Below are 27897 nucleotides of genomic sequence, written 5' to 3'. Positions count from 1 at the left end.
TCTCCTGGGCGCAGAAATACAAGTAAAATTAGTGAAGAAGCAAGCATAGATTTGTACTAGTAGGTGAAGCAGCCACTACAAGGTACATTCCTCCTGCGCCACAAAATTAAATGTACCAGGGTGTTCTCTGAGCTTGCCTACGACAAGTGAAAATATACCCCAGCCCACTTGTCAACATGGAGTCACTGCCAATGCTTAATTAGGAGCACTCAGAGCAAAGGGCTCTCTATAGGCTAGGCTGCTTTTGAGCCCTTTTCGTAACAACATGTTCAATTTTTGTTACTGATCTCCACATCAGAACTGGTGGAATCTGAGTGTTGCAACTCTGACTGTAACATATCCAGTACAGAGTTGGTACTACCCACTAGAACTTTTATTAAAAATTATAAGAGAGTTATTTCACAAGAGGTAACTGGGCCTGCTTAGTCTTGCTTCCTCTTCACAAAGAAACAGTGGCCTGAGCCCAGGCGACCACTGCTAGCCCTCCCTTAAGAGAAATGGGACTTTCCCCAGACCAGTCCTGCGTCAACTGACAGATGAGTAGACATGAGATAGCCAGCCCAGCTTGAAATAATAAGCCAGTTAGTCTCCAAGATGTCACAGCATTTGCCATCTTTTTGCTACTAGGGACAACTACTGCTCTGGAGTTTATTCTCTTGAAAATTCATGGGCAGGAGTTTTCACCCTCTTTAAAAAGCTGTAATTCCTTTAAAAAAAAAAAAGATTGCCACCCATTGCCTCATTTCACAGTTTGATTTGCTCAAAGGAAGGCCAACTGTTTCCTGAGAGAATTGCAGACTTTGTTTTCTAGTAAGAATAACCAGGAGAGAGATTCTCGCAATGTAATTTGAAGTCGTTATCTTAGACCATACAGATAGAAATGCAGAAAGAGGGAGAGGAGCTTTGCTGCAATCAGGGTAGAACCTAAATGTGCTTGCTTCCCATCTAAATGTAGTTTCCATCTCAAAATATCCCTATGAACCCGAGGATGGGAGTTCTTCATTATGCACCAGGGGTGCAAACTTGAATAAAATTGGGGGGGGGGCAGGTAAACCCTGCCCTGCATAATCGATGACATGACTTAGTGTACACACACTATTTGGATTACAATGCCTATCAACTTGGGGGGGGGGCTACATCAAATATTTTATGGGGGGAGCGAAGGGACCTTGGCCCCTAGGAGTTGGCTCCTCTGCTATGCACCAAATATGACTCGGAAGCATCACTAATGGAGCAGGGGAAGGAAAGAGGCAACATTTCACACTGTGATTCATTACCTGGTGCTGGGAGGCGAGCTAAGGTCAAAGGCAGCCTTGCATACTGGGTAGCTTCTGGCACTTCCAGGAAAAAAGAACGTGATGCTTTCTCCCTTGGCTTTCCTCTTCCTTCAAAACCTGACTCCCAAACCTTGTGACATTTGAGCCAATTTAGCTGAAGTGGCAGAAAAGGTTGGCATTTCAATCAGCAGTGCTGCTATTTGTTCCACAGACTGGCTGAAAAGTGAATAGTTTGCACATTGCACCCCACGTTTAAACTAAACACCTCAGAGAGAACACTAGGCTTAGGAAACATTGGAGGTATCAGAGCTACATTAGACCTGCATGTAAAATTTGGGTTTTTTTGCGGGGGTGGGTGGGTTTGGGTGCGGGGGTGAGAACCTTCCTTGTTCCCTTCATGACTCTGTGCCAATCAAAATATGGAAGGGCTGAACTGCCAAAGAGATTTGCCGTACACGTTCTCAGTTCAGTAGGCTAGGCTTGTCCAAACCTCCAAGGCAGATAATGGATGGGGAAGGTACATAAGGTCTAGAAGACAGAAAAAGTAGGGAGAGGTATGTCTGAGAGGGAGGGAGGGAGGGAGGGAAGGGAAGAAATAGAAAGAGAGAAAAAAGAGTAAGGAAAAAGGAGTGTACTGAGAATGGCAGGGGTGGAATTGCCATGCTGTGCAAGACCTGAACATACCTAGGCAAGAGTGGAGGGAAGCCAAGATGAATAAGGATACCATGACCACAGCACTGGGGTCCAGTCCCTTCCCTGTTCTCATTTATCATGGCGCTAGGATTTTCCCACTCTCTGGTATGAACCTGAGGAAAAGGCTTGACGATGATCAGTCTAAGTTAGAGAGAGCCCTGTCTGGAGAGAACCCGATCTGATGAAGAAAGAGGCAGCACTCTGGGATAAGACCTCCCTGGATCATGGCCTCCATTTGCAAATGGATTTGGTATTAAAAAAAAAAATCTACTAAAATATATATCTAAGAACAATTAATAGCACAACAAGGACAGAGGGAAGGGACGGGGGAGAAAATGCCAGCCAGAACTGCCAATGCAGCAGCAAGACCTCCCCTCTGAGCTCGTACTACCTGTGGCGCCTGAGGAAGCAAGGCCCATGTTTAATAATATATATATATGTATATATATATTTTTAAAGGAGAAGGCACAATGCTCTTTCTCCTCTGCCGAAACAAAAACAAAAACCAACAACGGGCGGGGGGGGGGGGGAGAAATGAAATAAAGGTGGAAAAACGATTCTACAAAAATCAAATTAGGAAATAAAAACCATCGACTGGGGGCGGGGGAAAGAGATGGGCATGTTTTTACTGGAGGCCCTCGGTGGAGGTGCCTGCGTCACCGTCATGGCTGCCCGTCTCGAAGCTGTGCTCCACCCCCATGATGTCTGGCTCCATCTTGCCAGTGTCATTGATGAAGGTGGTGTAAGTGTCGCCCTCGGCCATCAGTAGTTTCAGTTTGGGGATCCAGCTCTTGCGGACAACGCGCCGCGCGTTCGTGCACATATCAGCAGCAATTGCATTCATCTCGCTCTCCTTGAAGTTGGGGGCAAAGTTCTGGCAATAAACTGAGGAAGAGAAGAAGGGCGTGAGCCCGGATCAGGTCGCTATAGCGGCAACTGGGAATCAATATCCTCACAGCTCTTTGCCTCTTGGGAACCCGAACACCAACGCCTGCCCATGCCAGCAAAGACCCCCGAGATGCTGGTGGAAGCCTGCGATGACTCACAGCACAGTAAATCTTAAAACCACAGCCTTGAGTGAGACAAAGGACCCGCTTCCAGCTCTGTATTTGCTTCCGCTGCTGGAATTGTTACGGATCTGGGTGCTCCAATAGGGTGGAATAGGATATTCTGCCTATTGACCATATGACACACAGCTAAAATTTCCCACCTCATGCCCTTCAAGAAAGCAGTAATAATATACTCCTAAGCTCCCTCCCCACCGCAGAAGGATCTATTAAGGCAGACACTCACACTTCACAGCATGCAGCACCCGGCTGTCGAGGGGTTTCCGGCTAGGGTCGTTGGTGGAGGAGCGGATTCCAGTGCCACAACTGTTGGCAAGGGTGTTCCTGGCAAGCGGTGAGGAAGAGAAAGCATTTAAATCCTTTAGCAGCATCTTATTGTTCTCCACCCACCCACCTTTAACTGTCCACTCCTAGCCGTTCCAGCTCCTGCCTCGCCTCTTGCTATGGCAGGACTCTTCAAGCCCAGAAGTCCTGCCTCAAAAGCAGAAAGAAATGGTGTGGCAAAAAAAGGGGCTGGAAACAGAGCAAAATAGAGCCTTTCCCCCTTTCCTACACACTGGGAGGCTCACTCACCGGTCAAAGAAAGATGCTAGTAGTCGTCTGAGAAGCACTTTGTGTCGTGTCCCAGCACTGACATGACAGTTCATCAGCTGTGCCCGGGTGATGTACACGTTGGTACCTAGGCAGGGAAAAGAGACAAGGCCTGTTGTGAAAACAACAAGCTTTCAACTTGGGTGCAGACCCATAAGCCACCTAATCACTTGTGTGCAGTACCAGATGCTTTCTGGAAGCAACAAGAAACAATTATAATGGGATCCATCCATCCATTCTCAGCTTCCAACTCCGTGTAGAACAGCCTTTCTCAACCTGTGGGTCCCCAGATGTTGTTGAACTACAACTCCCATCACTCCTAGCTAGCAAGGCCAGAGCTCAGGGATGATGGGAGTTGTAGTCCAACAACATCTGGGTACCCACAGGTTGAGAACTGCTGGTGTAGAACTATGGCAAGCACAAAGTTGGCTAACAGATTAACTCCTGGGTGAGTTTGGTCTCATCCTGTAAACACAGCTGCACAAGTGGCTTTTGAGAGCACACAACATCAGCAGGCTTCCAAAGGGAATCAGGTTGGCGACTGTGAGAACAGGATGCTGGACTGGATGGGCCATTGGCCTGATCCAGGCAGGGCCAGTTCTAATGCTCTTGCCGACTTTATACGGACATTTTGGGGACGTGCTTGTGGCTAGTAACTTTGGTGGATTGGGGATGTTGGGAAGACAGATTCAAACCAATACCTGAGAAAGAGGAAGTTCACTTCTGTGTGAAAGGAAAGTTTGACTTGCTGGTCTCACTGAGGAGAGTAAGCAACTCACTCCCCTCAGTGCAGACAGAGCAAGTACATTGGCACGTGCAAAGGAAAGGCCAACAGCAGGAACCGAATCCCCCAAGATAGCTCTGAGCGGGATATAGCACGTGCTGGATATGACTTACTTAGCTTGGCTACCAACACAGTTCCTCTCCTTCCTATCCCAGTGCTGGGCACCAGCCTGTAAGAGATGCAGCAGTGCGGGGCAGTGGAAAGCCAAAAGCTGGATTAGCTCATAAGCAAGATTTACAAACTGATTTCCTGTTTTTCTGGCTTTCTTTCCAATAGTCCTTAGATCAAGAGTTTGAAGTCTTTCCCGCTAATTCGAAACAGTGCTCACGGAGTATGCTTTGTCTAAAGCAATGGGGCATGGCAAGGTCCCCGCCAGCTCCTTTTAACTGATCAGAGAATGCCACGGAACAAAGGTACAAGGGGCTGGAAGCTGGGATGCCCTGGTAGGATCATCTCAAGGCCTAATCAGACTCTGAGGCCATGCGCATGCATAGGGCCCAGTCAATTTCTATGTAACATACACATGCATTACTTCAGGGTGCTATTCAGGCAGCCCCACCCTCTTGACTCCTGCTTACAACCTGCAACCACGAGAGCTGTGGTACCTGATTTACTAGTTGTTGTTTTTAATCTGAGAGAGGAAGCCCCCCTGAAGGATCTTCTAGTATTTTGTAAGCTAACAATCAGGATCACCTTGCTCTTTGGGGTGGGAGAAACTGCCACTTCATTCTGCCAACAAGGCCCTAATCCACCCGACTGGGATTAATTTTAGGAAGCAAGCCAGACTTTTCCTCCTGACTGCAACTGGCTTGAAACCTACATTCTCACTCTCCCCCCCCCCCCACTTGACTCCAACAGGTTGAGGCACCTATCTTACCTGTCACAAGTTCCAGCTTCTCAGCTGGGTCCCCCTCATCGTACAACTTGGGGTGGCACCGGTTCCCAATCTGGTTGATGAGCTCAGCGGGCAGTGAAGCCAAATCCTGCCGCACCCGTATCCGGTTGCGAGATTCGGAGGCCACCTGGTCTGGCAGCGCTTCCACTTTCTCTGCTGGGCGAAAAGGAGAAGGGAGGCGAGGAGGGAAAACACGAAGAAAATGTGTGAAAAGCAAGCAAGGAATGAAGCTTAAAGCTGTGGAATCTCAACAAGTATATACCTGTGTGACATCCCACCACAAACATATATTCCGGAAGACTATTCTTTTCCTCCTCTCTCTATTTCCTCCTCTCACAAGAACAGAAAGCTGTTTGGAAGCTTATGTGTTTTTATCTTTTCAATAAAAATGAAAGTGGGGAGAGCTCATTGCTATTGTTGCCACAGGGATCTCCAGTCAGTGAAAAGGGTTAGATCCACACTATTCAATGGGATGCAGGGAGATGAAATGCTGACAGGTGGCAAAAGATCAATAATCCATAAGGCCTGGTTGATTTTATGTTACTGTTTGCACTGCTCATCTCAAGCAGGAACCTGTCAGGAGCATAGTACATCATATTTATAGGACACTTTCCCGAAGTGCTTTCTAAAAATTCACAGCCATCTTTACAACAACCCCCCTTAGGCAGAATTGTTATAGCCTTATTAAATACTGTGAAGGAGGTCGGTGAGGCTGACAAGAGCAACTTTCTTAAGGCTACATAGAAGGCTTATGTCTGAACTACAATGATACTACAGCTTACACTGCATTTTTACTAATGCACCTCCTATTATTATTTGATTATATACCGTTTCTCAAAATGGTGTACAAACAACATAAATGATTTTAAACTAGCAAACACAACAAACACACAAATGGACTAGATCAAAAGTAATGAGTCACCTATCAAATGAAGATTAGAACAGTCCTAAATTGCCTCTGAAAGGATGGCAGGGGGGCAGGCTAAAGGCACAGCCAACGGGAAGGCATTCTAGAATACTAGAACTCAAACAGAGATTTCTTGTGGATGCTGAACATATGAGATGTAAACTTCAGCAGGGCCTCCTCAGTAGATGGGTCATATGTTCCCTGTGATCAGGACTGTGGCTGTTTAAGGCAATAAATTAGCAGCCAGTGACTGCTGGGATAGCTCAGTCGGTAGAGTATGAGACTCTTAATCTCAGGATCATGGGTTTGAGCCTCACATTGGGCAAAAGATTCCTGCATTGCAGGGGGTTGGACTAGATCAACCTTGTGGTTACTTCCAACTCTACGATTCTGTGATTCTATGAAATTCTAAGTATGTTATACAAATATTATACAAGAAGGCCAGCTGAGCAGCAGCAACAGCAGCATTCTGCCAAAACTTCTGAACAGTCTTCAAGGGTTGACCCATGTAGAATGCATTACAGTAGTCTAACCCAGGAGTCACTAAGGCATATATGATAGTTCTAGGTCTATGAAGCTTAACCATAAGAGGATTAAAAATGATAATGGGAGGATAAGACTGTAAATGGCTACTAGTCATAATGGCTATGTGTTTAATATGAGAGACAGTATGCTGTGGACCATGAGCGGGACAGTGCTACTGCCCTCTTGCTGTACTTGTCGACTTCACCTAGGCATCTGGTTGGTTTGTGTGAGCACTGACTAGATGGGCTTTGGTCTCATCCATCAGAGCTCTTAAGTTCTTATTTAGTTCCTTGCTACATCTGCTCTTTTCAGTGCCCATTTTTGCTGACTAAATCTCAAGAGTCTTGAGTATTTGGCCATGGGAAACTGGACTGGAAAGAGAGACTCAGAAGGCACAAAGACAGCCTTATCCCACACGGACATACAAGGCCATAGTGATGGCTGGAACCCAAGGTAAAAGTCACCCATGGAATTAACCCCTAGAAAACCCAGGCCACCTTTGCTTGCTCCCTCTTTAGAGTCCAGTTTCAAAGCCCTGGCCACTCTCTTCCCTGCAAGCCACACCTCCAAGTCCTGATTCTCAGGCTGTGAGAAATGGAGAATTAAATGACTCTTTAATACAGATACTCTGCCCCAGGGGCAGCTTTCAATATGTCAGGGAGTGCTTCACACAGTAGAGGCAGCTACATGCCATCTAAAATACTTAGCAATTTTCCACTACTACTTAACATATGGAAAGCAGCAACTTTTTAACACCACAAGAACACCCATGGAAACAAGATGGGGTGTCAAGGCCAACTGCAGCCCCTTCCGCTGTGTATTGTGTGAAGGGGTGGGTGACAGTGCCCCATCTCACATTTCACCAGGCAGAAGTGGACACATGTGCAACGTGAAGAGGCCCAGAATGAGCCAATCCAACTCCACAGATTCCCCTGGAGAGTGAAAATTCATTTGAGTGGGATGAGAGATGGGGGCCTGCTCAGTGGCTGCACCCAGCTTATGGAATGCCTTGTTCTGTGAAGTGTGGTTGGCACTTAGAATCACAGATTTGTAGAGTTTAAATGGACCCTACCAACCCCCTACAATGCAGGAATATGCAGTTGCCCCATAAAAGTATCGAAATGGCAATGGTATTATCAGCGCCATGCTCTAACCAGCTGAGATATCAGACTGCCGCTTCCCCGTTGTTGAAGACTGCTTGAATTCAGCAGACTTCTATTGAACGGCTTTTATATGTTTTGGTTTCAACTGCTGGCCCAGTCTCTTCTGTCAATTTGTTTTATATTGCTGTTTTAATAGAAGTGCAGATTTTAAGGTTTTGTGCGTCACTCTGAGTGGCGCTCTTGCACCAGAAGGGTCAGATCTAAATGTTTTAACACACTCATTTTCTCAGCCTCCAATAACTTTCCCCATAATGTATCTCTGCAATGATTTATTTATTTTTTTAAAAAACCCAAATCACAGGTGGGCAACATGAACCAATTCCCTTCCTACAGGTATGAAGCTGAACAGGAATGTTGTCTGCCACCACTCTGCCCTTGCCACTCACCCGTCTGGCCTACATTCATCATGCTGTACATCGTGTACATGTTGCAGATCTGCCGGTACTGCTCGTCAGAGCCCTCCTCGGGAGCGTCCTCCTCCTCGTCTTCCTCATTGTGGTAGGAACTGGGGCTGTCACTAGTGTAGGCACTGGAGGTACCAGGGCTCGTCTGGTCTGATGTGCTGGGGCCACTGACCACGCCTGCCCCTCCACTGCCTCCCGTTAGCGCCCCCTGCTGTTGAGACTGCTGTTGCTGCTGCTGCTGCTGCTGCTGCTGCTGCGCCTGTCGGTTACCCCCGCTTAGCTCCTGCTGCGAGGAGATCTTGGCCATTTTGCGGCTGCCGTTACTGCCGCCTCCACCTCCGCCTCCGCCTCCCCCTTCCTTCTGGCTGCTTTCCCAGAGCCGCTTAACCACAAATGTGCACTGGACAGAGTCCGACTCTTGCTGCTCTGTCTTTACGCGAGAGACCAGGGGCAGGGGGGTGTTGCCGGAGGGCCAGGTGGAGGTCTGGGCCACGGGGCTCTGGGGCTCAGAGGAAGGTGCCTCTTCGGTGTGCAAGCCTTGGGAATCGCAGCTGGGCGAGCTGACCTTCAAGAAGAACTCAGTCCCCTTCTCCATGATCTCCTGGATCTGCAGGAAGCCAGCCGTGTACATTAGCAGGAACTGGTCGCCTACGTTCATGCTGAGGCGGCCGGTGTAGCAGAAGCTGAGGATCTGCTGGAAGGACTGGGGCTGCACAGCAGCAGGAAGCTCCACCACTGTGCTCTTGCTGTTGTTGAAAAGGTCCCGGAAGTAGCAGCTGCTGGCCGCCAGCACAGCCCGGTGTGCCTTGAAAGCATGCCCCTTCACCACCACCGAGACGTCACAGTACAGGCCCTGCAATCGCTGCTCATTCAGGCACTCCAGGATGCTGTTACCAAAGTTGGGGATCTCCATCTGGAGAATCTGAGCCATCCTCTCCTTCTCTTCACTTGGGTAGGTGAGCTGCAAAGGGAAGAAGGAGCCAGAGGGGTTGTAGATGGGTCCAGCATGGAAAGGCACATATGAGAAAAGAGGGAACACTGGGGAAAGGGAAGAGAAGGCTATCCATTTCCTTTTACTCCCTGGTAGGTCCCCCTTCATACTGTCTGGCAAAGGAAGGGTTGCCTTGAAAAGGTGGCAGAGGAAAAAAAGTACTCTGGCCACCCAATCGACTATTTTATGTGCTGTTTCTAGAAATGGCAACATCATTCCGTTACAGATCTTTTCCAGCTTTCAGTAGTCAGAAGTATTGTGACACACCAAGCGCAAGACTGACTTAGCAATTTTGGCTAAACTAAGAATGCTATGAAGCCAGGCATAGAAAGGACACATTCCCCATCAGGAGGGAAGTTAAAACAGCCCACATATAAAACAAAGCGAGGCGCCAGTGGAACAAGAAGAGGATTTGGAATTCTGCATAGTGGACGGGACGGGAACAGGAAATAAAATACAGTGGAACCTCAGTTTTCGAACGTAATCTGTTCTGGAAGACAGTTTTACTTTCAAAATGTTCGAAAACCAAGGATCAATGGGCAGTCAGCAAAATCCATTGAAAAAATGGAAAAACTTGCAGCGGAAGCCGTTCAAAAAGCAGAAGCAAATACTTCTGGGTTTTCGGCGTTTGGGTTCTGAATCGTTCGGTTTCCGAGACGCTTGAAAACCAAGGTTCCACTGTAGCTGCTTTGAAGTCTGTGTTTATGGAATAATTTCATTATGGTTGCATTGATTAAGCATTATTTGTACACACCGCTGTGGGGGGGGGGGAGTAAAATATCCACCTGAGTGGGGAGTGACTTAATGGAGAGTGGGCGAAGTCTTGAAGACAGGGAAGCCTACTTTCAATAGGAAAAGAATCCCTCCTTGCAGAAAACGTCTGGATACCCAAGCTTGTGACAGCCTCAGGCCAAAATGTGGATATAAACAAAGATACGTTATTGAATGTACAAGTTTCTTTCTTGGCCAGTTAATGTGAGCAGAAGAGGAAGTACCTATGTCATTAAGGTCAGAGAGGTGCAAGCGCTTAGGACAGACGTCTCAGCCAACACTCTTCCCAACCCCATCCTTTTAAAATAAATGCTGCATTAAGTCCACTGACTAGTCCATTAAAAGAAAATGTTATGTTTCCTTAAAGCATGCATCCACCCTATTGTTATAGCAGACATGTGATGCAACTTCCACAGGTATTGGCCCGTCAACATTTTGCCTTGGAAAAGGCAAAGGAATTCAGTAACTTGAAAACCAGAATTGCACACTCTGCAACAAAGGAAGCCTTTCAGCAGAAGCTACTAGCTAGGCTATTTTGTAAGGCTAAGCTTCAAATAGTTGCTCTTCATATATTCTGAATCATGGATTAGTAGTGATAGAAGGGAAGTCAGAATGCCATTTAAGTCCAGCCTCTTGTGGCAGGAGACTCTCCACATCTAACATGCATCTCAGATTAGCCTTGAACAGTAGCTTGGGGAACCTGCAGCCCACAAGTCTAATTGAGTCTTGCCAGGGGTCCTAATTTGGCCTTCGGGACAGATTTCCCCAAACTAAACCCACCTGCCCTGCACCTGATGTTGTATATGATGTCAGATGTGCAGCCTGTAAAGATGCGACTGAAAAGGAACAACTAGGAGCCTTAAAATTGAGCACCTGATTGTTACTTGGCAAGCGGGGCTTATATTAAGCACCTTTAAAATTCTCTCTAATACAGTATATCATAGAGGACAGTAAACCAGGAATAGAGGGCAAAGATGTGACCAATGAACAGCTCACAAATGTGATTATGGGCTATAACCCTAGTAGCTCACAAACAAAAAACTTGAAATAATAATCCTGGGATTAGAGGCTCAATGAGGGCAAAGCATCGGCGCTTGAGGGCTGAAATGTCTCTGTCCTCCAAGAATTTTTGATGAGAGCACTGCTGGTTTTGAAAGAACCTAAAGGTCATTTCGTTCTGTTTCCAGAATCAAACCATCCTCTAAATCCAAACTGACCACAGAGACCAGACAGTTGCAACTGATCTGAAATTGCATTCTTGCTGGTTTTCATTGTTTGCTTTTTTTGCACAGTACTGTTTTTACTGTATTCTTTTATTTCTGTAAGTTGCTGTCAACTGTATCAGGAAAGGTGGTGCATATCCAATTAACAAAGTGGGGCTTACATTCCAATATTGGCAAATCAAGATGGCTCCAGCAACCTTCGCAAAAGGGCACATCTTTCAGTGTGGTTCTGTAGAATATCTACTACTCCATCCTTGGCCGGCCAGTATTCTTTTCACAACTGTGTGTTTGACTTACACAGGACTTTCCCCCTTTCAAAGTACTGTGCTATAAATGAACAACTGGCAAACTCAAAACCATAAAGAAGCACAAAATTAGGGATGCAAGTGATTGGGCACCTCCTCGTGCAAGAGAGAAGCATGAACAGATGGTATGTGAAGAATACCCAATGACATATACAGTGGTACCTCGGGTTACATACGCTTCAGGTTACATACGCTTCAGGTTACAGACTCTGCTAACCCAGAAATAGTACCTCGGGTTAAGAACTTTGCTTCAGGATGAGAACAGAAATTGTGCTCTGGCAGCAAGAGGCCCCGTTAGCTAAAGTGGTGCTTCAGGTTAAGAACAGTTTCAGGTTAAGAACAGACCTCCGAAACAAATTAAGTACGTAACCAGAGGTACCACTGGATACTGTATGTCAGTGGGCATATATTGTATATTATTATAGCCACACATGGATGATGAATGTGCTAGAAGGAGTGATCAACACTGCTTCTACTTGTAGCAGCAACCTTCTACCACAAGGGATCATTTGCATATACAGTCCTGTGGTTATTAGCAATCAGGAAAGACATAACGTGCATAATGTCCTGATTGAATGATCCACCCCTTTTACACTAGCCTGATGCTGATAACACTCAGCAGTTAGCTGTCACAGGTATTATAGCATAACCATGTGACCATATTATCATAACCATATTATCAAGCACTGTCCAGATTATGGAAAAGTGACAAGGTTAAAACATAGCTCTTCATTAGCCAGGAAAGGTTTGTGTTTGTTTGTCTAAGCTGGTGAAACATTGCTTGTGTTGGAAGAGACATGCAGACACAAACTATAATGGGAAGTGGCAGCTTTTGCTATTCCGCTCCCCCCCCCCCCCGCCAGCCACATGGGGTAAACAAGCAGGAAGCCAGCACTGCTGATCCATAAGCCCAGCGAGGCTTCTCTATTGTCAGCTCTAAGAAGGGACAGAACCCTGAGAGTGAGCGTATGGATCCGTCCCTCCCAGGGCACAGGGAGCTTTGAATCATGGGTATTGTCTGTTTAAGACAAACAGCATGTGTGCTGCAGATAAGAAACACTATGAATTTAAATGAAAGCTTTTGCTAAAAACAGACAAAACAGTCATGTGCTTTTTATTCCTTCACACTTGCCAACTGTGGGGGCAAGTTAATGCTGGGTGGAATGTTAAATACTAAAAATGAATGTACATTTTTACTGAGGAGAAGAGGTGCCCTAGTTAGTTTTAAAATGTGTCTGTCACAATGCGCGCTGAGGGAACATATTACTTTGTGAGGCTGCAGAGAGCGAGGGGGGGTGGGAAACGCAAGATGAGCTCTGGAGATACTGCACTGTGACTGCTGCTTTTTAAAATCCCCTTGCATGCTAAAGGCTGGGTGCAAAACAGTGCCTGAAATGGCACTTGGAGATGGGATGAGCAGCTCAGGAATCACATTTTACCTCCCATGCAGAGTCACACTGAGTGTCCCACATTACTAGCAGTTTGAAGAACTGCCTATTTTCGAAAAACTGAAAATTTTGCAGATCTGCGTGGCATGCAAATGAAAAATCCCTAGTATGAATTTTTTCGAGCTATTCTCCTCAAACACCTACAATTCCCACAGTAGTTTAATAATCAACCCCTCTTTCCCAGGGAACTCTGGAAATTGTAGCTCTTGAGGGGAATGGGGGTTTCCTAACAACTATAAGCATCCTTAACAAACTGCACTTCCCTGGATTTTTGGGGTGAGAGGGGGAGCCATAACTGTTTTAAGTGTTAAGACACTGCTTTAAATATATAGTGCAGACGGGGCCGAAAACTGGTTGTGTCTAGCTTACATAGGGTTGCCATATTTCATAAAGTAAAAATCAGACCACCACGAAAATGCAAACCTCCCACAATTTTCTAATTGACTTGCCTAAAATCCAGGACAAAGCGCCGCCTTTCGGAAATCCACCCCCCACCCCCACCTGACGGCAATTCCACCTTTCCAATTCCAGTGATGTCCGGGAAAATCCAGTGGCTTTCAATGGGATTTGAAAGTCCTTATATTTGCTTTACTTATTTGTTAGTATTCCCTATAGCCTTTTTAATTGCATGCCATATAAAATAATAAAAAGACACTACACCATTATTGTGTATGTGAACAGCTTATTTTAGCAGTATGTTTTAAAAGTGATGGGCGACATCTAACTGCAATGCCCCCACCTGCTCACAGACTTCTGTTTGCACAAATGGGACTTACTCTTTCTTCCCTCTGCAGCCCCCCACCCCGGCCCCATTTGGGGGACTATCGAAAAGATGGGGGTGCAGGGTCCAATGTATCTTTAAGAGGTTTATTCTGTTTCAGATAGGATATATTGGTTTACATAATAAGACATATTCTGCAATAATTTGAACAATACAGTGGTACCTCAGGTTACATACGCTTCAGGTTACACAATCCGCTAACCCAGAAATAGTGCTTCAGGTTAAGATCTTTGCTTCAGGATAAGAACAGAAATCGGGTGCGGCGGCATCAGGAGGCCCCATTAGCTAAAGTGGTGCTTCAGGTTAGGAACAGTTTCAGGTTAAGAACAGACCTCTGGAACGAATTAAGTACTTAACCTGAGGTACCACTGTACAAGAATGAGTGTAAGGCTAGTGGAACTCCCAATGAGGTGCTCACAGACACTATGGCAACCTCAGATTGTTTGTACTCACCAAGGCCTTCTTGCCCCTGTCATTTTTTAAAATGGCTTTAACCTACCCTCCTTTTCCTCATAATGCCTCTTGTCTGCCCATTGGAATGCTTTGTCTACCTTTCCATTTAGCTATTTGTCTGAATGTGCATTTTGCCTAACTTTTTGGACTTTTGTTTGTTTGGTGGGGTTGTTGCCTGGGTTTTATTTGCCTTTGAGGGGGCATGTTGATGATTTGCCTATTTTATTTCGAAGGTTACTGTATTTCTAAGCACCTTAAAAGAGGTAGGGAATATAATTTGGATTCTCGATTTCCAAAATGGTGTGCTGAAACAAAACACAGGCTTCTCATCACAAGAGCTGAAATTGTAGCAGCTTTTGCTGTCTCTAGCAGAGATCCATCAGAAACTAGAGCCCCCCCCCGCCCCCCGCTCCTTGGGGAACTGCCCCAGATCATGGAGTTCCTTACTGAAAGCATGCTCAAGCTTTCCTTCCTTCATTTATTTTAGAAAAACTGGAGGTAGAGATTACTTTAGAAGAGTGGAAAGGTATTTCAGAGACATCATCACTCACTGCTGACATTCTGTGCTTTAATTCTGAAATGGAACTACTTCCTTTACTTCCTTCTGAGTAGTTAAATCTACAGTGTATTAATAGTTTAAAATTTAAGCTTGCTGCTATGGAGCTAAACCTTGCCCTAACCTTTATTCTTCAAATTGACAACGAAACTTCCTTACTAGGAGGCAGGAGGAATGGAGTGAATTGTTAGGACGTATTTGGCTTTGAAGAGATAGTTTCTACTTTGGAAAATTTCACACCACAAAATATGTATACCAGGCACTCAAACTCGACAGTGTAGTAGTTCTGATATTTTATAGCTTCTGTGTTAACTCTGTGCGACTGAGTCATTGATTCAGCAAGGCTGTATCACTTAGCTGGAAAAACATACTCAGTCAACTTCTGTTTTAAACCTATCATTATGCTTTTTTCAAGACAGATGAATTACCTTAAGTTTGCATCTTTTAGCAAACAGAATTGAACCATACTGTATTCTCTTCAGTGCTGGTGTATATTTAAGTATTACTTTATGGGTTTTAAAAAAATCAAAATCATGTTTAAGTTCTTGTACATTATTAGTTCTAGTACAATCTGAACTCTTGTGCCCCAAATAAGAACTCTGTAGTTGCTTGCCTTTAAGCATGGAACACATTTGTTTTGGGGTTTTGTATTACCTGTATGGAGATATGAATTTACTAAATGAAATACATATTTTATTTTTAAAATAGTAGCTCCACCCCCAAAAAAACCCTGGAACCAGGGTTAACCATTCCTTAACTGTGCTATTTTCCTCATCAAACTCTCCCTCTTCCAAAGCTACCTGACCAGATTAGGAAAAAATAAAACCTTTAAGGTTCTAAATTATCCACTTACTGAACTCCCATGTCATGACTCTTGCTTTTTAACTGGTATCCCAAAACAAAGGCCTACAGACAGTTTCTTACCACAGCTTTTCCATACAGGAGGTCCCAGTGAATTCCTATCCTTGAATTTAAAAGGTTAGCTACAATAGAGGTAGACTCTACAGCTTCAATTTGGAAGGCTTATCTCCAGTCTCAACACTGTGGTGCTTAGCTCTGAAATAGGAGATAAAAGATCCCACTGACTGATTTTCAGATGTCTTTTCTAAAGGGCAGGCAGAGGGATTTTAAAAATCTCTCAATCAGGAGAAAAATGCTGTGTCAGCTCTTTAGAGATTCCTCTCTACAGAACAAAGATCTCCTGATCTGATTGGGAGATAAAAATTTCTAGGGCTAGAGGGGCCATTTCTTGTGAGTTGCTGGACCAGATTCGGGCCATAGGTTAGCCATCCTTCTTGCAGAGCTTCAGGTCTCACTGATCATTAACTGCTAGGCCCACTCTCTGACAAATGGTTGCCATCTATAGTACTGGAGAATTGTGTATGTGTATGTTTCTTCAACTGAGGGCTCAAAGTTAATCAGCTTATCATTTGCTAGGGCTCAACTAGCAGCTGTTAAGCAGGACTAACTCACAACTCATCCTAGAATAGACTCATTCAGTATAAGAAATCTCTCTCTCTCTCTCTCTCTCTCTCTCTCTCTCTCTCATTATTCTAATGTCACTCAGGAAGCCTCTGCTCTTTTGTACCTTCCTGCTAGCCACCTGGTTTAGACATCTGATACCTCCCCATTCTTCAGAAGGGAATGTGCACCAGAGCCAGTGGACCAGAGAGGATTTATATACTAACGTAAGAGTGAACTGTGGAATAAAAGACCCAGGGGCTGCCAGGGAAAAACCCCTATGATTCTTCTTCCAGTGTGACCAAGGATCCCTCATGCCTAGCAGTGCTCAGATATCAAGACAGTCTGAAGGAATGTAGGATTAAAATCTATGTGTGGTTAGGCAAAAGTCTACCCCGTTAACTGGAGTAATTTCATTGGAAATATGTGGGAGAAGGTAATGTTACAGTTAAAACAGCTTAGAGTTCAAGAATGGGGAACTTTCCAATAAATTGCCTATGGAAGACCTTCATTTTGGGAGTGGGGTTTTTAAAGGGTTTTAAAAGGTGAGACATTAAAAGGGTTTTAAAAGGTGAGGCATTGATCTTTCTGAATTTGCACAGAGCACCTGCCTCCTTCCTTCCCCTCTCCCTTCCTCTAAGCAGCTTGGGTTGGCATACATGGTCACCCCCATCCCTACTTTTATTCTCACAAGTTCAGTATTAGAAACTGTGATAGAAAATCTAGGAGCCAAATGGCTTATGGGACCTGGGTTGTGGGCGCCAAAACAGAATGCCTAGTCACCATGGGTGGGGGGTGGGTCAGCAACACTTTTTATTTTTATTATTTTGATAGTCATAAACTAATGTGCAATTCACATAGGTTACACATAGTTAATATCACATTCTTAGCAGAAATTGTTAATACATGTTTAATTTGTTTACAATAAAAATATTGGTACCATGGTTCAGTTTTCATAACACTCTACTCTTTATTGTTAAATACCTTAACATATTGACTGTCCTTAACATATACTTTGAGGCTTCAAAGCACATACATTTCACTAATCCCTGAGTGTCAGCCAGGTGCAAAAAATGACACCCAGACTTCTTGAGGTGCTTGCAAATGGAGAATCTTTAGGCGCAAAATGCACCTGATGCCCTGCTAATTTCGAACCCCTATCCTGCAAAATAGATTAGGCTGAGAAATAGTGATTGGCCCAAAGTCACCCAGTGACTTTTGTGGCAAAGAGGGGATTTGAATTCATGTCTGCCCAATCTAATCCCAACACACTAGCCACTGCACTGGTTCTCACCTTGCTTAGTAACTGCCCTGTGACTCCCATGTTGAGAGTCCCACATTGTTAACCTTCAGCCAGTCACTGAAATAGAGAAATGAAGGCTAAATCTCAGTGATATTTCCTATCTAGAAAGCAAATAGTTTGGGGCAAAAATCAGTGGCATATCAGCCTGAAATGACTGAAGAGAAGACTGAGTGTGTCTTGTATCATAGCTTCTCCAGAATGTTATTCTGCTCTGTGCTATGGCAGCAAAGCACTTATCCACCAAGGAAGTCCCTATGGGAACATGACTCTGCTCTCAGAGTAATCCAGTGTTAGCAAGCACATTAATGAGGCTTCAGTTACTCAGCCATGGTTTGTGGAACTATTCACATTCACCTAGTATTTTTATGAGCTAACACATTTCACTTCTCTCATTTCTATGGATACACTTATCAGAAAAAATATGATTTCCCCCATCAGTTTCACCGCCTGGCTCTCACAAAAGCAAGTTCACTTTTGCCCCCAGGAGATCTCAAAGTTGCCTTGCAAGCAGAGATCATCTCTCTCCCTCTTTCTTTTTGGAGTACCGTATTTTTCGCTCTATAAGACGCACCAAACCACAAGACGCACCTAGTTTTTGGAGAAAAACAAGAAAAAAAATATTCTGAATCTCAGAAGCCAGAACAGCAAGAGGGATCGCTGCGCAGTGAAAGCAGCAACCCCTCTTGCTGTTCTGGCTTCTGGGATAGCTGCGCAGCCTGTATTTGCTCCATAACACACACACACATTTCCCCTTACATTTTAAGAGGGAAAAAGTGAGTCTTATAGAGCAAAAAATACGGTAATTTAGTGAGCAAAAGGCCAATTAAAATATAGCTCAACTGACAGCCTTAACTTCAAGTCCTGGGCCTGGATGCTAGCAAACCAAAGTAAAAGTCAGAGAGCAGTTTCACATAGGCTTATCACACATGTTAACAACTCAAGGGCAGGAAACCCATTAACATGCTTTTGCTGGGATTGGGAATGGGAGGCAAGGTGTGGGAGTACCGTGTGACTCATAACACAGCAGCTTCCCACAATTCCTCATTAACCCCCAACAATATCATGGAATCAAATGACCAAAGCTTCCATCAATTAAGAGTTTCTGCTCAGTAAAGCAGGATAGCTTCTGTTGATACCAAATTCCTTACTCCTTTGGAGTTGTGTGTTGTGAAAGGTACCCAAGGGTTAGGCCTATAGCAAAGATTATAACCAGAAGTTCAGCCTTGCAGATAGGTACCAACTGCTTACAGCCTACAAGAAGTCTGATCAGCCTGTGTCCTTGGATGGCTTGAGTAGCAAGTCTGGCAAGTTGTTTCCAGAAATGACTTGCCTTAAATGAAGTAGCTGTAAAGAGTGAACACAGAGCCTCCATATTCAGAGTCAGTATCTCTCCAGTTTACCAGGTGCTAGGGGACAAACTTCAGAGGAGGGCTCTCTCCATGATGCTCTGTTTTGAGCTTTGTGATCTCTGTTGGAGGCAAGAAACTGGACTAGATAATCATGTGCTCTAACTGAACTCTTAACTTAGGAGTAGTGAATTCATAAATTGGAAAATGAATGAATAAACTTTTTTTTAAAAGGAGTAGTGAACTCAGCGGTACCTTTTTCTAAGTAAGCACTAAATGGATTGGGCCATGCAGATTAACAAGGAAAGGCATTTTCTCACGAAACCCAATGCTTCTGTTAAAGAAGCGCTCTAAGAACCTTGAGCAATTTAGTAACCTCAGAAAGTTATTGCCGTGTATCTGAGGGATTGCAAGCCTGCTGGCACTTGGGCTGGTCTCTTCGTTATGCAGGCAGTGTAAATCACAGAACGTTTTGTGTTTGGATACTTTAGTGACAGCGACCATAGCACAGCTCGCAAAGAAGAGTATTTTTGCTTCTGTCTCCCAGGCTTAGAAGTTACTATTTAAGATTGTTAATTTTCTTGTTACTGACAGAACACACACAGAGATGCTGTAAGTTATTTAAGAGGATAAGGCAAGTAGATGTTAAATTTTGTAATATGAGAGCACCAGACTTCACCCCCTGCCCCCAAATGATGCTGACTCCAGCCATGGTTGGCAAAAGATAATTCAACAGCCCTTAATATTTCCTAGCTTCTTCCTGTCCCAAGATTCTTTCTGTATATATAAAACCCAAGTCTGTCACAGCAACAACATAAGATCTCCCTTGACTACACAACCTTTGTGAGTATAAAACAAATGCCTCACTGTTTCACCGACACAACAACCTTCTACCTTTTTTCCTTTCTTTCTGGCAAAGCCAACAGGAACCAAATTAATGCGTAGGACTTTGTGGCTTCCTTTTACACTTGAATCAATACAGAAACCAAAGTAGTAGAAGCACAGAACCTGGAAAAATAACCAACCAGCAGCAGACCTGGTGACTGAACTGCCTCTTGCCTTATTTGTTTATACATAGACAACCTGACCTGTGCCCATGAGCTCATACTGAGACATTATAGGGCCACTCAGAGGCTTCACTCTATTAATGTTCTTCATCCAAGACTCCAAACACACCCGCATCCTCATTGTATTCTTAAGATCATCTTTCTTCCAGACAGACTCATCCACCAAGGACAAACTATGGTGGCTGGGTATTGCCAGGTTTAAATGCTTGGGAGGATGGAAGGATATACAAGAGCAGCCTTGTAAGTAAGTTTACAAAAGTTACTATTGTGCAATAATTATCATTTATTATCCTACATATCCATGCTAGCCATGGAGGAAAAGAGCCCTCCTCTATGGCCAACATCAAAACTCAGGCTACTAACCTCTCAGCAGTCCAGGTTTATTTTTTTATTTAAAAAAAAAAGTCGACAAGATCCTTCTCTCATTCATCACCCAATGAGTTTCCTTGTTGGCCACACAGGAAGGGAAAACTCTGCCAGCCTGTTTGAAATTTCTTCTTGCCTAAGAAGTCTGTATGAGATGTGTATATTCCATCACAGGGAAGTCACAAACATCTCCTAAAGTAAATAATCTAGTTTTTCTTCCCTGTCAAATTCCAATATTCCTCCTCTCTCTCTTTTTGTTTGTTCATCAGGGAACAAAGCCAACTTTCATGCTCCATGTTTTACCTCAAACTATTTTCTTACATTAAAAAAACTCTACTACTCTTGCATAACCATATTATTCATATGTTACAGCAGAATTCTTCTAAGTGTCTAGGCTAGGGCAAATGTACACATGACCATCTTGGGTGTGCCCAAAATCTGCTACAGGGAACATTAACTGCTCAGCTTATTAATAAGGAACCTGCTCTTGTATTCTTTTCAACCTTCAGCAATTTCAGGACTACGGACTCTTTCAGCAAAATGACACACTACCCCAATCATCTTAGACGGCTTCTGCCTACCGGTATATTTCTATCACTCATAAATTGCTCTTGTCCTCTTTTGAACTTACTTATATGTTGGCTCTTTGTCCTGTTTCTGTAGCAAAGCAGTATCACAGGGCAACTGTACCGTGGGGGTAGGGCAGTTGTGTTAATTTAATAAGTGAATCCATCAGTTATAATAAGTGAAAGAACAAAACCGATTTTCCAATCTAGCTGTGATTTGCAGAAATGACTCATATTCTCACCTAGGTGTTGGTTATCTATTCCAATGGCTCTCAGTAGGTTTACTTTCTTCTCCTGTGAAAGGCCTTCTATATTCTGCCCACCCCTGCATCTTTTCCAGTTCTACAATTTTAAGATGAAATGGCCAAAACTGAAAATCATATTCAATGTACAAATGCATCTGCAATTTATTTTGGTAACATGCATCATTATATAACCATATTAACACATTAAGCTCTCTCTCTGCCAGCACTTGGCCCTACAGCCACTGAATAGGACAATACCCCAGGCTCAGATAGGGTTGCCATCAGATATGCCTCCTTACAATGGAACGTCACATCCCCAAAGATCACAATGGATGCCGGAGCCCGCTAATTTGGAGCACTGCAATTTCATAGAACTAGGGATTTAAATTCAACACCAAACCAACTATTTATTTGACTATCAGAAAATTTTCAATGAACGTGAACAGAACACACAAGCCCCTCGAGACTCATTACAGTTCAGGTAATAAGGTTCTAACTAAAAACTACAACACCAACAACACTGCAATGATACATGCAGTTGCCACAACCAGAATTTACCATGTATATATGAAACCAATAACTGGGAGAGTTTTTACACATTTTGAATTTGTCTTCCATACTCTGCCCTCTGTCTGGAAAGCAGGAGGCAGTACAGAGACTGAAGCTTTACAGCTCAGTGGAGGAAATAGGCAGGGAGAGGAAGAAATGAATGTGCACTGCAAAATGCTTTCCCCTTGGTTCAGCACTGCAGCAGCCTGTGTCCCTATTAAAGTGGTCAAAACCCGATCTTTCTAACCTTTGACCTATGGGTCAGGATGCAAATAGTTGTTGATTAAACAGTAAGATCCCTGACAAACAGGCTACTTCTGTGATAATTAGGTTTACAGGGACCCAGACAGCAAGTACATAGTCCAGCAGCCTCCCAGTGTCCTTATTCTCCATGAGACAATAAAGAGGGAATCCAGAAACATGGGGCTGGATGGGTGGAAACCACCAAGAGAACATAATTCTTAAAAGGAATCGATTCACTCCTGTTACATCTCTTAGGATAAATAATCCAGATCACCAAGTGTTTTTTTTCCTGTGTATCCACCCCTGCACAGTTTTTCTATCCAGTATGTGTAACCATACAGAGTTAAGGAGTTAAGGATCCAATACTGCACTGCTGAATATCTCCACGTATGTAAATGACAAGTAAGTTTTCATACATGAACTGGAACTGAACCAGTTGGTTCAGGTCTGCTGAACCAGTTACTCAATCTTCACCTGATTGAACCAGAACACTTTCTGTCACAGATGAACAAGAGTTAAAGCCAAAGCAAGCAGGGAGTTGAGGCCGGGGAGAGCAAGGCAACAGTTTGACTCCCTGCAGCCCCATGCAGAACAGATAAATGGCCAATCTCCTAGACACAAGAACCACCAACTCAAAGTGCCTCTGTCTTCTAGAATTCCAGCTTATCTTTTTGGCCCTCATCCACTCCACCACTGTACCCACAGAAGGCTCCAGATGATGATCATGATTCTATATTACCCTTCATCTGAGGATCACAGGGAGGTTTACAGTATAAAAACACAAAAATACATAACATAATGACAAAAAATAACCCCTTCCCACAGTTTAAAAGGCATAATTAACCAAAGAACTGAGAGAAGAGGAACTTTTTCACCTGGCCCCTAAAGATATGTAATGAAGGTGCCAAGTGAGCCTTCCTGGGGAGAGCATCCCACAAGCAGGAAGTCATCTCACAAAAGGGCTGTTCTCATGTTGCCACCCTCTGGACTTGCAGAGGATGCATATGAAGAGGAGCCTCAGGTGATGATTGCAGGGTCTGGGTTAATTCATATGGGGAGAGTCAGTTCTTGAGGTGCTGGGGTCCTGAGCCGTTTAAGGGTATATAGATCAAAACCAGCACTTTTGAATTGGGCCCAGAAACTAATTGGAAGTGCTCAAGTCATTTTGCCCCTGTGAGCAACCTAGCTGCTGAATTCTGCACCAGCTGAAGTTTCTGAACCATCTTCAGAGGGAGCCCTACATATAACATGCTGCAGTAATCTAACCTAGAGGTCATCAGAGCATAAACAACACAAGTTAGGCTATTCTTGTCCTGAGAGGGGTGCAGCTGGGCCACCAGCCAAAGCTGTTGGAAGGCATTCTGTGCCACAGAAGCTACCTGGCCTCAAGCAACAGCAACGGATCCAGAAGTACCTCTAAGCTGCATACCCACTTCAAAGGGAGAGTAACTCCATCAAGATCAGGCAACTTCCCATCCATCTGGCCTAGGGAACCATCCACTAACAGTGCCTCTGTCTTATCTGGATTGAGCTTCAGTTATTGGCTCTCATCCAGTCCATTAGCAAGGCAAGACAACGGTCCAACACCTCCACTGCCACACCTGCAGATGTGTCATCAGCATATTGCTCACAATGTACTCCAAAACACTGGATGACCCCACTCAGTGGTTTCACGTAGATGTTGAACAGCATGGGGGATAAAATCAAACTCTGAGGAACCCCACATTGAAGGCTCCACAGGGCCAAAAAGCACTCCCCAAGTATCACCCTCTGGAAATTACTATCCAAGTAGGATTGGAACCAGTGCCAAGCGGTGCTTACCTCCCCTAACTTGGACAGCTGCTCCAGAACGATACCATGCACAGCTTCTATTGACATAGATGTTATGGAGAAGTAGAGCTACAAGTCATTAGTATAGTGATGGCATGACTTCACAGGGTTTCTGCCAAGCTCAGGGAAGATAAGCTCAAATCTGCAAGTAGAACTATACTGCTGTCAGCCCTCACTGAGTTAACAGTGCCATCTCTCCTCAGTGTCACCTTTCCTCATTGCTGAAGAGGGTGCAAGAAGGATGGTTCCTTAATTCATCTATGACTGTCATGCCCCAGGGAGTAAATCTTTTGACAAGAATATATTTAGAATAATAGCTGATATTTTGTGCCATCTGATCATCCCAGACTCAGCATTAGCCCTCCTGTCCAACCCCTTAGAACAGAAGAGCTCAGTGCTACACATGGATCTTAAAATCTTTCTGCTGATAGTGGCATAAATGGAAGTTGCACAGCACTTGGCCTCTTAAATCAGATTTACAATTAAGGGGTATATATCAAAGGCACAGCAGACAGTTTTCTCTGAGAAATTGACCCAACACTGCAACTCAGCAGGGGTCAGACTCACCAAGACCATCTCACTGACACCTGTCTCCCATACATAATGTGAATGGGTTTTTTTTGAAAAATATGATCTCCCTACAGCTAGTGAGTCTGCTGGAGCTCAATCAACACCTGTTTAAATGATTGTGTAAGTCATAATAATTTTGTAAAATAACCGCTTCTGTACTCTAATTGTTTGCTTATTGTTTGTGATGCTCATCTTTATTTTAATTTATGTGTACAGGAAAAAATAAAATAGATCCAAAGCAGCAATCCTGTGAACATTTACTTTGAAGCCCCATGTAACTTGGCAAGATTTACTTCTGAATAGACAGACATGCAGCTGTTCTACAAGAGTCTGTTATCTGTTTGTGCAGAACTTATTAGAAGCAGAACTTGGTTTGGACTGTGGCTGCAGAATATAGCCTTGCTCTAAATAACACTGCTAACTATAATACACAGCTTCAAGTACCAGTAAGGTAATCTTTGGAGAGTTCCATTGTCTGTGCACCGTCTCCCTCCCATTAGTCAGATCTCAGTTGTGACAGAATATTCTTATTAAAGCCTTAATCTATATAAGATGTTATTGCAATTTACAGCAGGACCTAACTTTTAGAGGCCCTTCTGAGGAGCTCAGTTAACAATGTATACACTGCCATATACCTGTGGTATTCCTCTTTTCAGAGCCAATTTTGCTGCAAAGTCGTCATGCACTATTTTTGAATAGCTCACCTGCTTATGAAAAGTAACACTACAACTCTTTTCTGTTGTGAAGTCACAAGTTGACAAGACAACAATTGTGTCCTCTGGTAGAATAAACTTGGCACTTAGAAAGGCCAAATTGGAATCCAGCGAGCGAGAGAGAGAAAAGCAAAGACTTAAGAAAACAAATAACATATGGTGAGCTATTCAGTGGCAACTTGTTTACAATGTTCATTTATCAGGAACATACTGCACCACCTCCACAAGTATCTTCAAGAGAACAAAAACTATCCTCAAGTCAGAGCCACATTGTGACCTTCTCCTTCCCTTACCACGTGCATAAGGAGTTAACCTAAGTAAAATACTCATAATCCCACCCCTTCCAAAACAACCAGTGAAAACTTTAATTCCCCACCCGCCACCCCAGGAAGTTGTAAACCAAGTCTATGTTTGGGAGTAAACTCCCATTAATCTCAGCGAGAGAGTAATACTGTAATTTCCGAGTGAACGTGCACGCCAAAACAGTTAATAAACCCCCCATTCCCAGCATGGTCTCTTCGAACCAGTATCGATCTTAACTTTTGCTGCCCCACAAGTGAAAGTTTCTGAAGTTTCGTTTCTCGAACTTTTTCCCTGGAAACCCCCCCCCCCCATTTTTAAACTCTGAAAGGTCCCATTGCAGGAAAAGGAACATTTTGCCCCCTCCCCACCTCCTCCCCCCGCTGGAAGAGGAGGAGGAGGAGGAAGGGAAGCGCCCCTCCTCTTCTCCTCTCCCCTGCCGCTTTCTTTCCGCGCCCCTTCCCCCACCGTGGGCCAAAAGCATCCTCCGAAAGCCACCGAATTCCGGGTTTCCAAGCCAACCGCCCGGCCAGGCCTTCTTCGCCTGGCAACGCCAAGGGGCTCCCACTCGAAACTTCTCCCTCGAGGGTGGCCCCGCCGCTGCGCCCTTCCTCTAGGCGGCCGGGCCCGGGGGGGAGCGAGGCGAGGAGGAGCAGGACAAAGCCCCCGCAGGGAACGTCGGGGGATTTCGGACAGGCCTGCGGAGAGGGGAAGCCCGCGCCCTCCCTCTCGGCCAGCCAGCCTGTGCGGTGGAGAAGGCGCAGGCCGGGGAGAGACAGCGAGCGCCACCACGTTGCTTGTGAGGTCCGGGGAGGAGGACGAAGGCGGGTGGGGGGTAAGGGGGACACACCCCCCCAAAACACACACACTTTGCTAAGGGGTCGCCGACTGCAAGAAGGCCTAGCAGGGGAGCCCAGGGGCGCAGCTCCTCTCTCCCTCCACACCCCGAAGGCAGGCGCAAAGGTCCTCCCTTGGGGTCCGGTTTGGGGTGCGACGGAGGGAGGGTGGGGGGAAGAGAGGGACGGGGAGGGCTGCTAAAGGGGGCCTCTCCCACCCGGGGGGGGGGGAAATCGGCGCAGGCAACAGCTGCTATTTTAAGGATCCCCTTTCCCCCACCCCGCCGCCCCCCTTGGGCGAACCCGGCAGGTTAGAGGGCTGCTTGGCGAGGGCGAGGAAAGTTTAAACACCCGGGATAATGGGGGGAGGGGTGCATGCATTGGAAGGAGGGTGGCGGGTGGGTGCCCCGACTTAAAAGTGTGGGGCGGGGGGCGACCCTGGAGTGGCGAGGTCTCCTGGAAGGGAGGGGGGCGACGTGGCTCTCACCTGCGCAAAGAGAAGGGGGGGGGAGAGGAGATGTCGCTCAATGGAGGGGCTCTGCTCCCCTAGCCCTCCAAGCAGCACTAGCAGCAGCCATTCATTGTCAGCCTAGGCAGGCTCAGCAGAGAGCCGAGCTGGTGGATGGAGCAGCCTGCGAGCCGCTGTAGTGCTCTGCCCAGCCAAGCCAGGCCTCCGTCTCTGCGCTCCCACAGGCCTTGCTAGCGGAGCTCCGAGCCAGCTGCTGCTCCCTCCCTCGCCCCTCCTCTCCCCTTTGCCTTGGAACTGGGAAATACTTGCTTCTGAACTTGCCAGCCAGCCTGACTTTGTTCTCCGAGAGTTGGAAGCGAGTGATCTCCCAGGAGCTGGCTGGAGAAGCTCTGTATTTAACCCGGGGAAGTAAATGTTCCAATCTGAGGATTCGCAATTAAAATAAATAAAATTTAAGGAAAGGGTTTCAGGATGACGGGCATAATCCTCCCCGATTTGTGCCTAGAGGCGCATAAATTAAACCAAGTTTGATTCCTGTCTCCAAACTCCGCCGACGAATGAAAACAAAAGGGAGCTAGCTTTTCTCTTCCCGCACCGTTTGCCCGCAATTAATTCTCAAGTCAACTACATACAGCATGAGTCACACAGAAGTTTCCCAAAAACCTGAGTCAAGTCATTCACTTTATCCTGACTGAAACAAAATCAAGCTTTCAGAAATCCTCAAATCCAAAAGACTTGTCATTAAACGGAGTTGGATAACGATAAAAGTTCAGGCTTTAGTCTTGGAAGAGGGAACAAAATGTTCAAGGCACCTAGCAACTCCCCAAAGTCAACACTGGGATGAACTCAGACAAGTGACAGGGGGGAAAAGGAGTTGAAAATAATGTTATATTCTGTACGAACATCTTTCAATACGAAAGAGAAAAATAAACTTAAGCACTTTTTCATGTTTTCTAGACATTCTCATAATTTTCTGATACAGAACTGAGCATTTAAGATTACCTATTCTTACTTTTTCTCCACCCTGAATTCCCAGGTGCACAAACACAGTTGATCAAGCAAGTCCTCTGTTCTCATGCTCAGCTGGGAAAAAAAAGTATAAATATGTAACTTCTCTTGCTCACACACATCATTACGCTTTCATCTCCCTTTTGCCCCTTGTCTAAAAGTAGAATGCAAGGCTTGAGCAAGGACCCGTT

General features: G+C 45.0%; 1 protein-coding gene across 8 annotated transcripts; it reads right to left on the bottom strand.

The window, feature by feature from the left end:
- Positions 1 to 714: 714 nt before the first annotated feature.
- On the bottom strand, positions 715 to 27741 carry NACC1 (nucleus accumbens associated 1). 8 transcript variants are annotated; one of them, XM_083718000.1, is made up of 6 exons: positions 26717 to 27741; positions 8289 to 9267; positions 5290 to 5463; positions 3611 to 3740; positions 3264 to 3361; positions 715 to 2855 (listed from the first exon to the last, which is right to left on the bottom strand). In XM_083718000.1, exons 2-6 carry the CDS (start codon positions 9235 to 9237, stop codon positions 2596 to 2598), a joined length of 1611 nt encoding a protein of 536 aa, XP_083574126.1. In that variant the 5' UTR covers positions 9238 to 9267; positions 26717 to 27741; the 3' UTR covers positions 715 to 2595. The 8 variants fall into 8 exon arrangements, with proteins under 8 accessions (XP_083574126.1, XP_083574128.1, XP_083574129.1 ...); XM_083718002.1 differs by having other exon boundaries at positions 3611 to 3716; positions 26717 to 27735; XM_083718003.1 differs by having other exon boundaries at positions 3611 to 3716; positions 5290 to 5460; positions 26717 to 27733.
- Positions 27742 to 27897: the final 156 nt, after the last annotated feature.

This window comes from Podarcis gaigeae (assembly GCF_964106915.1).
Source record: "Podarcis gaigeae genome assembly, chromosome: 2".
In the NCBI taxonomy this organism is placed as follows: Eukaryota; Metazoa; Chordata; class Lepidosauria; order Squamata; family Lacertidae; genus Podarcis; species Podarcis gaigeae.
The sequence above is the reverse complement of the archived record's forward strand: the minus strand, read 5'-3'. Positions and strand labels throughout refer to the sequence as shown.

Coding starts and splice junctions, on each gene's coding strand:
- NACC1 (XM_083717996.1), bottom strand. CDS start 17,619: ATGGGAGTCACAGGGCAGTTACTAAGCAAG. Junction 3,741..5,289: donor GAAGCTGGAACTTGTGACAG/GTAAGATAGGTG, acceptor TTTTCACAACAG/GCCTTGTCTCTTTTCCCTGC. Junction 3,362..3,610: donor CTAGCATCTTTCTTTGACCG/GTGAGTGAGCCT, acceptor ACCGCTTGCCAG/GAACACCCTTGCCAACAGTT.